This window comes from Saccostrea cucullata, unplaced genomic scaffold, assembly GCF_032062105.1.
Source record: "Saccostrea cucullata isolate Sc308-1 unplaced genomic scaffold, CSIRO_AGI_Scuc_v1 ctg1555, whole genome shotgun sequence".
Taxonomy (NCBI): domain Eukaryota; kingdom Metazoa; phylum Mollusca; class Bivalvia; order Ostreida; family Ostreidae; genus Saccostrea; species Saccostrea cuccullata.
This window is the reverse complement of record NW_026939099.1, coordinates 34,103-47,990: the sequence shown is the minus strand read 5'-3', so window position 1 is coordinate 47,990 and position 13,888 is coordinate 34,103. Positions and strand designations below refer to the sequence as shown.

The window sequence follows — 13,888 nt, the reverse complement described above, 5'->3', positions numbered from 1 at the left end:
TCTGGCTTTGCTTTTCTTAAGAAGAAGATTTTTAAAGAATTTTCCTATATATTTCTATATAAAACTTTGGTCGGCCATTTTGGCCCTGCCCTACCCCCAGGGGTCATGATTTTAACAAATTTGAATCTACACTACCTGGGGATGCTTCCATATAAATATGAGCAATCATGGCTTTGCTGTTCTTGAGAAGAAGATTTTTAAAGAATTTACCTATATATTTCTACGTAAAACTTTGGTCGGCCATTGTGGCCCCGCCCTACCCCCGGGGGTCATGATTTGAACAAACTTGAATCTACACTACCTGGGGATGCTTCCATATAAATGTGAGCAATTATGGCTCTGCTATTCTTGAGAAGAAGATTTTTAAAGAATTCTCCTATATATTTCTATATAAAACTTTGGTCGGCCATTGTGGCCCCGCCCTACCCCCGGGGGACATGATTTGAACAAACTTGAATCTAGACTACCTGAGGATGTTTCCCCATAAGTTTCAACTTTCCTGCCACAATGGTTCTTAAGAAGAAGATTTTTAAAACATACCACCAAATTTTCACTAATTCTCAATTATCTCCCCTTGAATAAGGGCATGGCCCTTCATTTGAACAAACTTGAATCCCCTTCACCCAAGGATGCTTTGTGGCAAGTTTGGTCGAAATTGGCCCAGCGGTTCTTGAGAAGAAGTCGAAAATGTGAAAAGTTTACGGACAGACAGACGGACAGCTGGACGGACGGACAGACGGACGCCGGACAAAATGTGATCAGAAAAGCTCACTTGAGCCTTCGGCTCAGGTGAGCTAATAACACCATGAAGGAGAACTTTTCAAGGAATCATGCAATAATTTCTTTAGCTAACTTAAATTATCAATATTCTTTCAATCTGAATTCAAATTTACTTGCTTTATCATTTAAATTCTCTTACTTTTCAAAGTTCAAAATAAGATCTGAATACAGCTATAGATACGTGTATATAGATATATATTTAACTTACCGGTGCCTCGTCCCCTGGGCCTATGACACACACGCACACTTTCAGGTAACCCTTGGCCCCCGCCATTTGATCCTCAGGGTCGCTTAGCAACAGCCATTTTTGGAGGAAGGCATGTCTTTGTTCTAGATACACCATACCAACATCACACTGTCAAAATAATCAAAGTACTAAAAGTACTGAAAGCTGGGTATTAATGTTAAACATGTCACACCATCAAAAGGAAAACAGTCTGGTAGATCAATCACCTAGACTTATATTTGAGGCAGTAAACATTGTCCCAAATAAAAATATATATAACTCATTCTTCAATACTGGTGATTTTTTAAAATATATTTCTTTTCTCCTTTATTTTCCAATAAATAATGTGTAAGCAGATATATTGATATTGATATGATTTGATACTTGTGTAAGGATATAGTATAAATAGTTTTAAGAATGTGAGTTGAGGAATAAAAAAATATTGGTCATTGTTGTATTGCATTTAGGGGATTTCAATCACAGAAAATGTGACATTATTTTCGAATAGGCATAAAGATGTTGTTTTAATTAAAAGTAAAATCATTTGGCATGATATATGTGTACATTGTCTTAGCATATAAATGAAATAAAATATTTATTTTGTCAAACATGCTAAAATTATCCTAATTATTTTTTTCTGAACTTAAAAATAAATGGTTTATGTTCATAACGCATTGTGTCCCTATGCATTGAAGTTTTTGACACCTCTCTACAAACATTAAATAATTTGTCAAGTTCAATTTCTGTGTTTAATTAATGAGTACGTGTGTTATATTATTTTTAACAATATGCTTCATGAACATAACTCAGTTCTTTTTATAATTTTAAAATGATCTTTGATTGTAAAATGTTTCGTGTCTTGACCGTTACGAACATAATAGCTTTCAGTGTGATTGCTAAAATAACAGCCAATGAATCATAAGTTTGCCTTAGGAAGTCCGTAACATTGGTATAATTATAAATTGAAAACGAAAGTAAAAAGGTGGCGCAGCTGTCTGCTAGAAAACATGGCGATGCTCATTGTGTCCACGTGGAAAAAAGAAGTTACGTACATAATAGATTTGGTAGGTATATTCATATTGTATCAATTTGACTGAATGTTTAACACATAAATACAGTCATTGTTTCTTTATACCACGTAGCTATTAATCAGAAACTAAAATATATCGCTAATGACCATACAAAATGCATATATCTGTCCGAGTCGAGTACTTTCGGTTTAGCATCAACTTTTGATTCGCGTGTTTTGTTACGAACATAAGTGTTTTTACATTATTTGTATAATCTATTAATGATAAAGTTACATTGTACTATATTTTATTCTATATTTGTTAGTTTTGTTCTGTTAATTCTTATCAAAGGATGAATACTTACTGAATATTTTTTTAATATTGCCATATCGTTTACGTAATTACGTTCGTAAAGGAGACACGAAAACTGGAAGTAGTGACATAATTTGTGCTCTAATTGCCTTGTTTCTGGTTTAATCAAGGACATATAATAAATATAATTAAACAGCATATGTATTGATAACATCAAGGTGTATTTTGTTTTATATATTTTTTTCCTTTCAGATTTACAAGAAATGACTGAATCATGTTCGTAACAATGACACAAAGATCCACAAGACTCAAAATAGAAGACCTAGGATATTTAGCAATCCATCTGACAATTTACTTGTCTGCATTAATTCTCTTTGAAATCTAGTCTAATTATTAAGCTTTAAAATGAAATATTAAAAGTATTAAAGACAAGTGTTCGATTATCTTATTTATGTGTTCTTTTTTAAAGTCTGATTCGGAGTTTGGAGTCCATGTTACTTACATAATTTCTCCTTTTTTGAAACTAGAAATAAAAAATGTGACTTTTTAAATAAATTCCATTGAATATAACATTAAACATGATTTCATCATACCTTATTGATTACATTATTTTTATATTTTAACAACTTGTTAAATTCTAGTAATATGTTACTTGTTTAGTGCTTATGTAAGTAACGGTGTCCATTGGTAATCTTGGATATATTTTCTGATTATAATGGAATAAGGCAGAAAGAAGTCATGCAATAAAACATGCAAACAAGTGTTTATATACTTCAAAAAGGATTCACCAGAAAAGAATAGCTTATTGATTTAAAAAACAGTCACTGTGGACACCAAATTGCGAACATAAAATTTCAGACATGCTTGTACATTTGGACACCTATCTCCTCTTTAAGACTTCAGATTATCTTCCCATCAATTTTTTCAGAAGCAGGAAGGGTATTGACTCAATTAATATACATAAATTATGAAATTGATCATTTTTTAAAAATAGCCCTTCGGTCACACATTTGAATTCAGTACTGAAGAATGAGTTATATCCTAGCTGTTCCTCTTGGCATAATTTTCTTTCTTTTCAGGCATTTATTGTGAAACTTATAACAGTATCCCAGTAAGTTATCTCTTATAACGAGTAACAAAATGTAGACTTTCTCTTTCTTTACCTTGAAGGAGCCAATCAATGCATCAGATCTCAGCTTCTTGGAGTTAAAAACCTACAAAGAGGAATAGTAACATTAATATATTTCTGTAAATCATCTTTGATATACATGAAAACCATGAAACCTGGTTTGAATGAAGAAGATAGACCACTGGCCTAAACCAAAGTTTGAAGTTTGATTTGTGCTTTGTAGTCACTTGATAAAAATTGAACAGTTTTTGTTTGTTAAGTAAATTAATCTTTACTCTAAATCAAATGAACAACAGTCTAAAAATCTTTATTAAAAAAAAAGACTGATAACCAAACTAAACACTGAAAACGTGCAAGTATTCTTGCTTTATGTATAAAAAATTTTATGTTCAGATAAAAAAAATGATGGTAACCTTGAATTCCACCAGCTCATCCATGAGTTCCGCCGGGGAGATTTTAAAATTGAAGAAGAAAGCCTCGTTCCAGCAGGGACTGTTAGTCGACTTCTTCACACGAGTCTGCTTTGTTTGGTTGGCGACAGTTACCTTGGCAACAGGCTGGATGTTTCCCCCTTGTAACTGTCTGGCTTCTATGACCTTGACCCTGATCTAATGACAAAAGTCAAGAATTCTTTTACAAGGTTCAACAATATATTATATTAACAAAAATCATTGTTTATATGATATGTATTAGGAAAATGTAGAAAGTCACAGTTTTAATTCTCATTTTACACAAGGCTAAAAAATTCATTCTTCAAAAGAAGAACCATGATCTCTAACACAATTCTCCATATGTGTCCCCCTGCAGGCACAGTCATAACATACAGTACATAATGTAAATCACAATTTATTTTCGAGAACTTCATTTTCCTGTTATTACAAAAAATGCATAAAAAGAAAACATGAGTTATAAAGGTCAAGGTAGTATAGGATTTTGGTAAGGGAATATGTAGTTTTTAAGATTGACAGTGAGACAAATGAGGTGACTGAGCAGTAAAAAGGTCAGACTTAAAATGATTAATGCTGTGGATCTAAACTATATAAAGGGACCAAATAATAAATCTAAATCTGTTACATATGTGCAAGTTGACAGTGTTTGAAAGAACAGAATAATTTGATGGGAATTTTATACAAATTATCAATATTATCTGACATTATCTTGCATGTAATTATTTAATCTTGTTAAACTAACCACACCAAAAACTGCATCAGCAAACACAGATTATTTGTGTTTCTGAGTACATGTAATTACTGCCACAAATGCCATTCCTCTACAGTCGAGTGGTGACTTTTATACGAGTTAATGATTTCTCCATTCAATTCACCAGCTGTATCCAGGAATCTAATATCTGTGTATTATTCTGGTAGCAATAGCCCTGGCCCCCTGTCCTCACAAGACAAACAGAGCACGTAACAATCTGTTATTACTGAATCATTATGATCAATAGGGGGCAGCACATGCCTACTGTGTATACATGCTCTGTACACATCAGTACATAGGACAAAAACTACATACTGTCAAAACCTTATTCAGAGTCAATAACTTGTTTGGATGTTTACCTTTGTATAAAAATTCAATTTTCATAAAAGGCACAGCTGGGGCAGTCAAAACAACTCTATTATCAAGCCTAATTCATATGATAAAAGTAAAAATTTCTTTCAGTTTTAAGCTTACATTTTTTAATGTAACAGACATTTCTTTTCATCCCTATTCATTTGAAAATTACTTTTTTTGTTTTAAGGGTGTGTTTAAATTTGTTACTTAAAACATTTGAAGATCGGGGTGTGTGTGAATCTCTAAATGACAGAAAATGGACAGTAAGAAAGATGTTCTAGTGATCAATATGCTGAGTACTGTAGATCACTTAATTTTCGCGACACCTTATTTTCGCGAAGTCATTGACCCTTTATGAGCGAGACAAAATTTTCACGAATTGTGGTCATTGCTCTATATAATCTTAAGGCAATGTATTATACGCGAGAATTAAATTTTCGCGAGCATACTGTCTCGCGTAATTACGCCAAAATAAAGTTCTCGCGAATAAAAAGTGATTTACAGTACCTGGAAGTCTGTTGGCTTGGTGGAGAGATTTTCCAGTAGTTTTCTGCGCCCCATTTTGTTTCCCCGCTTCTTTTTCCGTTTGGGTTTGGGGATGACCTGTCCAGTGGCGGGGTCAATCTGGGGGGGACCAGTGTCCACTTCTTCTTCCTCCTCCTCCTCATCTCCCTCCAACAGGGAATCCCCCATTACCTGACCTAAAAATAACAATCATAAGGTTACTATAAATAGATCAGTATCCCTCTACAGGTAATCCCCGTAACCTGACCTATAAATAACAATCATAGTTACTATAAATAGATCAGTATCACTCTACAGGTAATCCCCCATAACCTCACCTATAAATAATAATCATAGTTACTATAAATAGATCAGTATCCCTTAACAGGAAATCTTCCATAACCTGACCTATAAATATACCTATAAATAACAATCATAATGTTACTATATATATATCAGTGTCCCTCACAGGGAGTCCCCCATAACCTGGCCTATAAATAACAATCATAGGTTACCATAATGTATAGAATAAAATCCCCCTAAAAGCTGTATGAGCATGTGTGTTTATGAGGTAATTATTACATGGGCAGATGTGCGATATGAAGTGTTTATGCAGGTAAACATCACATGTGATATGACAAGATTACCAGCAGTGGGCAGATGTGTGTTATGAGCTGCTTATGTGGGTAGTTTCCACAGTACACAGATTCACATTCAGATCAGACAAGGTCAGATTTAACAGACTGAACAAGCAGTAACTTCCTCAATGTCCTGTATGTAAGAGTTTAACAGTTGTATGTGTACGACTTGCTTCCTGCATATTATACTTCAGGAAGATTAGCTATGCATCTTGTAAATAACAGTCCAGCCATGACTGATAGATTCCTTTCTACTTTATGTCAGCAAAATCCATCAGTTTAATTAACAGGATATAATAATTGACTTTATTTAAATGATCAGATAATCCAGCTATTAAATTCACTAATTTCATTCCTAAAAGAGCTACCATTCAGGTTACAAAGAAACTTACGAATAAGTGGGAGAGGTGGCTGTTTGGCTTATTGCTTTGTGCAATGGACCAACAACAAATAATCAGCTAATACTGATAAGGGAGGCAGCTACAAAGACATAACTTATTTTCTTACCCAGAACTGCAAAATGAACTGACAAACTAACAGCTACTTGATTGGGAGGATACTTGCTGAGTCCTGGGGGAGAAAAGGGGTTTTATCTTTCCCTTGCACACTAGACTGAACTAACTGCCTGCTGGTACAACTATGGCTGATAATTGGGAGGAGGCCTCCTTATCTTGTACACTGGACTGACAACTAACCACCTGCTGGTACTAAGGTATAAGGGGGTGGGGGTGGGGGGGTTACAGATAAGAAGGGGCGGCTGTCTAACTTCTCCTTACCTTGTACACTGGACTTGCTGGTACTGAGGTCCTGGGAGTAGGGGGTACAGATAAGAAGGGGTGGCTGTCTGAATCTCCTTACCTTGTACACTGGACTGACAACTAACCGGCAGCTGGTACTGAGGTATGAGGGGGGTGATACAGATTAGATGGGGTAACTATTAGAATCTCCTTACCTTGTACACTGGACTGACAACTAACCGGCTGCTGATACTGAGGTACCTGTAAACTTTCCACAGGCCCCGCCTCTGTTTCAGTTTTCTCCGTGTCTCGTGATAAATTCGGCATGCTGATGGAAAAGTTCCCCAGATTTCCCACCCGGGTAAGGGTGGTCTTAATGTTCTCCATTATTTATATTGATTGATGTCTTTTATCACTTATAAAATGAGTTAAAACTGTCTCCATTACCATCCCAAACACTAAGACTGTATATTTTTTTTACAACACCTGTTACAATTGTCGGGATCAATGTCTCCGTAGGACAGACGGCTGTATACTGAGGGAATATCAATTTTTTCTTGATACATAATAAAGAGTAACAAAGAAGTGCTCACTGTAACTTTTTTTTTTGCATAATGGAACAATTATTATTAGATCAAATCCCTAGTCATAAACTGGGGGAGGGGGGGGGGGCATTTTGGAGAAAATGGCAGGATGGCCACACTCTTTTCCAACAGGTAGCCACATAAATATATTTAAACTCAAATGTTCAACTTGCATAACTTTTTCCAGTGATTCAATCTTCATATTACTGTTCAAATCAATGTACATCATTGCTTAAGAAACCTTTGACATCTAATGTAACCTTGACCTCAGGCTGACCTTATGTTTCACTGTACACTCATGATTTTCCATGCCCCTCCGGTGTTGGCGGGCAAATTGAGACTTGCCCCTACTACATGCATTTCATTCCATTTTAGAACGCCAAGACCTGAATACCCACCTTGACTCTCCTGGGTGGGGTCACTGCCCCCCGCAGCCCCTGAAGAAGCAGGTGGGGCTGCCGAGGCCGGTGGCTTGTACATCAACTTCATCTCAAGCTGGGCCTGTGAAAGTAAAGCAAACTACATAAAACACAACTCTATAATTAGTCATCAAAGAGAAGAATTGTTTTAATTCTCTTTTATTTCCACTTTTATTACAAAGATAAGAACATGATGAAAAAATTAATTTTTGATTCTGATCACACCTGTACCACATAAATAAATTCTATCTCAAGTCTTTTATAAATGTCTAGATGAAAAAAATTTGCAAAAATCTAATTTTCATTTACAAAAAAATACCATAGCATACTCATGCAACAAATATAACATCGTACTTGTTAGGGATGCATATTACAAGTTCCTAATGTTGTTACTTTATAGGAAAGGTTATGGGGGACTCCCTGGTGAGGACACTGATATATATATATATAAATATCATAGCATAGGGATTTATAAAAAACATTTTGGGCTATGGGGCCCAAGGTAATTAAATTGGGAATAAACGAAATATTATCATTTTTGAGGAATTTTTATTGCATAATATTTTTCCAAATTGAAATAAACACTTATAATGAATAAAATTGATTTTTACTCTCCTTATTCACTGCCGCAGCCCCTAATGGGGCTCAGAGAATGGATAAATTATTATCTCAAGTTTTAGCAAACTTTCCTAAAACACAACTGTTCATTTCATTCAGATTTCAAACCTGACCATGTTTGTTTTTCGTGAATTTTGATCAAATTAACTTTGTGGAATTTATATGCATTTAAAAATTCAACACATGCTGATCATTTTTGGGAAAAATGGAAGGAATTTGCAAATTTGGGCCAAATCGGCCCTAAGTCATCAGTTAAAAAATTTGAAATAACATTGCAGATTAAATATTAAGTAGAATCTCCCTACTGATTTTCAAGTTAAGTTTCTTGGCAGATTTATTGTGTATTGTTAGGGGCTTCTTAGCAAAATGTAAAGCCTCCATGCTACAGGTATTACCAGCAGCCCTGACCGGTTCCGTTACCTGAGTGGGGCGTCCATTACTGTCCTTGAGGCTGAGGTTGAGGGATTCGGTCTGGGCTCCACCTCGCAGTAAATTCCGCAGGGGGACCTTTGTCTGGGCCAGAAGTCTGAAACACAAAACAAGGAACACATCATTTCTTGTGTATAGAGGAACATATCATGTCTGGTTTACAGACAGGGGGTTATTATCATGTCTGGTTTATATCATGTCTGGTTTATAGAGGTACATATCATGTCTGGTTTATAGAGGTACATATCATGTCTGGTTTAAAGAGGAACATATCATGTCTGGTTTATATCATGTCTGGTTTATAGAGGAACATATCATGTCTGGTTTATAGAGGAACATATCATGTCTGGTTTATATCATGTCTGGTTTAAAGAGGAACATATCATGTCTGGTTTATAGAGGAACATATCATGTCTGGTTTAAAAAGGAACATATCATGTCTGGTTTATATCATGTCTGGTTTATAGAGGAACATATCATGTCTGGTTTATAGAGGAACATATCATGTCTGGTTTAAAAAGGAACATATCATGTCTGGTTTATATCATGTCTGGTTTATAGAGGAACAATATCATGTCTGGTTTAAAAAGGAACATATCATGTCTGGTTTAAAAAGGAACATATCATGTCTGGTTTAAAGAGGAACATATCATGTCTGGTTTATAGAGGAACATATCATGTCTGGTTTATATCATGTCTGGTTTATAGAGGAACATATCATGTCTGGTTTATAGAGAAACATATCATGTCTGGTTTATAGAGGAACATATCATGTCTGGTTAGAGGAACATATTATCATGTCTGGTTTATAGAGGAACATATCATGTCTGGTTTATATAGAGACCTATTATCATCATGTCTGGTTATTATCATGTCTGGTTTATATCATGTCTGGTTTATATCATGTCTGGTTTATAGAGGGACATATCATATAGGGGAACATGTCTGGTTTAAAGAGGAACATATCATGCCTGGTTTATAGAGGAACATATCATGTCTGGTTTATATCATGTCTGGTTTAAAGAGGAACATATCATGTCTGGTTTATAGGGGAACATATCATGTCTGGTTTATAGAGGAACATATTATGTCTGGTTTATATCATGTCTGGTTTACATCATGTCTGGTTTACAGAGGAACATATCATGTCTGGTTTACAGATAAACATATCATGTCTGGTTTATAGACAGAGGGACTTTCATCTGGGCCAGGAGTCTGAAACACAAAGCCAGTGAAAGATCATGTATGGGTTTTAGATAAAGTATGTTCTGTAAACCAACTTTTATTCCTGTGAGAAAAATTTTTGCGAAGTTCGCAAGAGCCTCGTCAATAGTAATCATCGCTGATATTTTTCACCGCAAACCTGTCCTTACACTCTCTGTGTCTATCAACAACAGATTCAAAAAAGTCTTGATTGCAAAATTAATCATCGCAAACTAGTTTACCTGTGGTAAATCCCAAAATTAAGTCATTGAGAATAAAAAATTGTTTACAGTTTACATATACTGCCAGAGGGAGAAAGGACCCTAGTATATGCACACTTAATATTTAATATTTAAAGGACACTTTTTATACAAGACTGACAACACATCATAAGAGCTGCATAGTGTACACTAGTGTATATATTTAAACACATGATACAACTAATCCAACATAAATGGACGAGCTGCACACATTTAAACTGCCTTGTAAATACTACTCTGATTTATGCTGAACCAAGCAGTATTATACAGTCCCTGAAACGTTCTACTTTCCCATTTTTCCGTTCGCTCACCGTTCGTTCACCATTCGTTCAGCGTGCCTTCACTGTTCGTTCAGCGTGCGTTCACCGTTCGCTCTCCGTTCACAGTTTTGCGTTCACCGTTTACCGTGCGCTCGCGTTCACCGTTCACAAAACGTTCACCGTTCGCTCTTCGTTCCGTTTAGTTTGCGTTCACCTTGCGTTCACCGTTCACTTATTGTTCAGTCTTTATTGTCATTCGGAACTCCGAAGTGAAAGGACTTATCTTTTTGATGGTAAGGATTAACACGTTTTTTAATTAAATAACTGAGATATCGTATTTAAAGAATAATTATTTCAATGCAAAAAGTATCTACGATATATATATATATTTCTATTATTATAACTTAGCTGTTACTTTATCCATTTTTTCCTGGAAAAAATACATTAAGAACATACATGTATTTATGTAAGTAGAACGATGCTAAAATATTAAATTTAAATAAGGGCAATGTCCCTAAACAAATACTTAAAGCGCGGCATTTCGTTATAATATAAAAGACGACAAAAAATCGTTAATAGATGAATAATAATTTTACAAGACAAGAATATACAAAAAAATATGTCTAACAAGTTTTTAAAGAAAAAATAAACACAAACATGCTAGAACTATATATATGTCTGAGAATTATGAATAGTACTACAGATATTCAGTTAATTAAATATTTGTAGAGCGAATTAAATTGTTAGTGTGATTCTAAATTTTAGAAAAGACAAACTGTTTAAAATTTAATACAATAGAATTTTTGGTTCTAAATCACGTAAATAAAGTGTATCATTACAAAGGAAAAAAACCTTCCTTCAAGTAACTAAATATACGTTTGCCATTCAGTATGCTTAACAGCACCCCCCCCCCCCTCCCGGCACCCTTTCTCCCGAAATCAAATTCTTAGTTAGTATTTTCAGTATATATTAATTAATATTCAATGTGTATTGTACATGTAACACAGAAAAAATTATTCTTTATACAAACACCAAAACAGTCATTATATACATACATGTGCCGACAGTGGTATTTTGATTTGGCAGGGATTATGTTTTAAATTCATTTTCAAACTTAATCCTTCCAGGTATATACATGTATTTCAATTATTTATTCATTTTTTCCGTAGAAAAGCGAAAATCAAATTTAAAAATGATGTAAACAAAATGTTAAAACTTCTTGGGAATACGAAGTGACTCTTTGACTTCGGCATGTTCAGTGAAGCGAGATTTAAACACCTCCATTGTGTCGAATTATTTTGATTGACAGGACAAGCACGTGCACTTGGAGTGAATCGTTTGAACTTGAAAGAAAAAAAAACGATGCTTACTGTCAAATGGATTTGTTAATAAAAAAAAAATGATTACTTTGACTGCCTGGAATATTAGAAAAAGATTAATATATGAATTTTCATTCGATGCAACAAATCTCTCTCTCTCTCTCTCTCTCTCTCTCTCTCTCTCTCTCAAGTTTCTATCGCTATTACATTTGTCATGTTAAATAAAAACTATGACAACATATTTATTATTTATTAGTTCTGAAATTCTAATCTATTACAAATAATTTGAATGCTTCTATCCATTATCTTGTCCGAGTATAATCATTGTCGGGAAATGTCTTCAGATATACATTTGCATGTAAAACTTAGATTAGAAAATAACCAGACAAAATAAAAATAACTAATAAATATATAAAATTATAGCATATTTTTTTTAATACGAGTGAATGGTGCAATATGTCAACAAACCTTTATAAAGTAATAAAAAAATCGGTATTTTACACGGAATCGCCGTGACATCGAAATATTAATATATTATTTAGATTTAATTAATAATTCATTCTGTAAGTATAGTAGTTTTCTCTTCTGAAGTCCACATTATTTTAATAGTCAAAAGAATAAGCAGATTTATTTTATTAGTAAATTAATTTTATTTTTTATACGACAGATATTCGGTAACAAACACACATGTTTTACGGCAATAAGAATCGTGTTATTAAAATATTGATTTAAAACATCAAACGTATGTGCAGAAAAAATGTTTTAATTATTTATTCACTTATTTATTTATTGTTTATTTATATTTTAGCATCTAACATTAGAATATATCAGAATAATTTAAATGCAAGGAAAAAATCTGATGCATTCCGAATAAATCGTTCATCTTGCGTTCACCGTTCGTTCACCGTTCACCGTTTGCGCTCCGTTCGCGTTCTGCGTTCACTCACCGTTCTCCGTTCACACATCGTTCACCAAGTTGCGTTCAGCGTTCACACACCGTTCGTTCACCGTTCGTTCACCGTTCGCTCTGCGTTCGTTCACCGTTCGTTCAGCGTTCGCTCACCGTTCAGGTGGGAAAGTAGAACGTTTCAGGGACTGTAAGTATATGTGCTGGCAGCCGTTTGGTCTGCCTCCATCTAAAAACATAGGTAATCAGAGATTACAGAGCTCACCTCAACGAATGTTGTCTTTAAGTAAAGCAAAGTCACACAATTAAGCAACAAAAAGTGTACATCCAAAAATGCAACATTTATGAAATTTTGATCTGATACTTTGGAATAGACCTATATAAAAACTTCAACTAGTTCTTCATCACCAAAATTTGATCAAAATCCAGCATCTGAAGCAAGTTTAAGAGTTTTCATCCCTTGATGCATCATTTGGGCAAGTTTGGTTCATTTAAGCCTTATAGTTTCTTGGTGATAGACCTGCACCCATAACTTTTTACCTGGTCCATTATCTGGAAAATGTATGTCGAATTCAGCATCTGGAGCAAGTCCATTAGTATGCATCCTAAGATGTATCATCTATGCGAGTTTGCACAACATGGGGCTAATAGTTACTTAGAAATGAAACCTGCATAAAAATTTAACCTCTTCACTCATACATAAAAAAATGTAGGTCAGATACAGCATCCAAAGCCAGCCTGGTAGGATGCAACCTTAGATGAATCATCCAAGCAAGTTTGGTCATTAAAGAGGCTCATAGTTACAGTAACTTGGAAATGAGACCTGCACCAAAAACTATAACCTGTTCACTCATCTGGAAAATGTAGGTCAGATTCAGCATCCGAAGCAAGCCTGGTAATGTGCATCCTTAGACAGTCCAGTCCAATACGAAAAATCGTAATATTACTAAAATTCGTAATATAAGCAATTTCTAACTCTTCTAAGAGTTACTTCCCTTT

At 34.5% G+C, this 13,888-nt stretch overlaps 1 protein-coding gene across 1 annotated transcript in view; it reads right to left on the bottom strand.

Annotated features, from left to right (window-relative positions):
• The window catches only part of LOC134252228 (dysferlin-like), a 63,846-nt gene that overhangs the window by 40,712 nt on the left and 9,246 nt on the right, over positions 1 to 13,888 (bottom strand). The window contains exons 4-9 of the mRNA XM_062734649.1: positions 8,932 to 9,037; positions 7,873 to 7,975; positions 5,519 to 5,712; positions 3,871 to 4,065; positions 3,492 to 3,542; positions 989 to 1,135 (exon numbers count right to left, since the gene is read on the bottom strand). Coding sequence (XP_062590633.1) covers positions 989 to 1,135; positions 3,492 to 3,542; positions 3,871 to 4,065; positions 5,519 to 5,712; positions 7,873 to 7,975; positions 8,932 to 9,037 — 796 coding nt within the window. The remainder of the gene's footprint in view (positions 1 to 988; positions 1,136 to 3,491; positions 3,543 to 3,870; positions 4,066 to 5,518; positions 5,713 to 7,872; positions 7,976 to 8,931; positions 9,038 to 13,888) is intronic.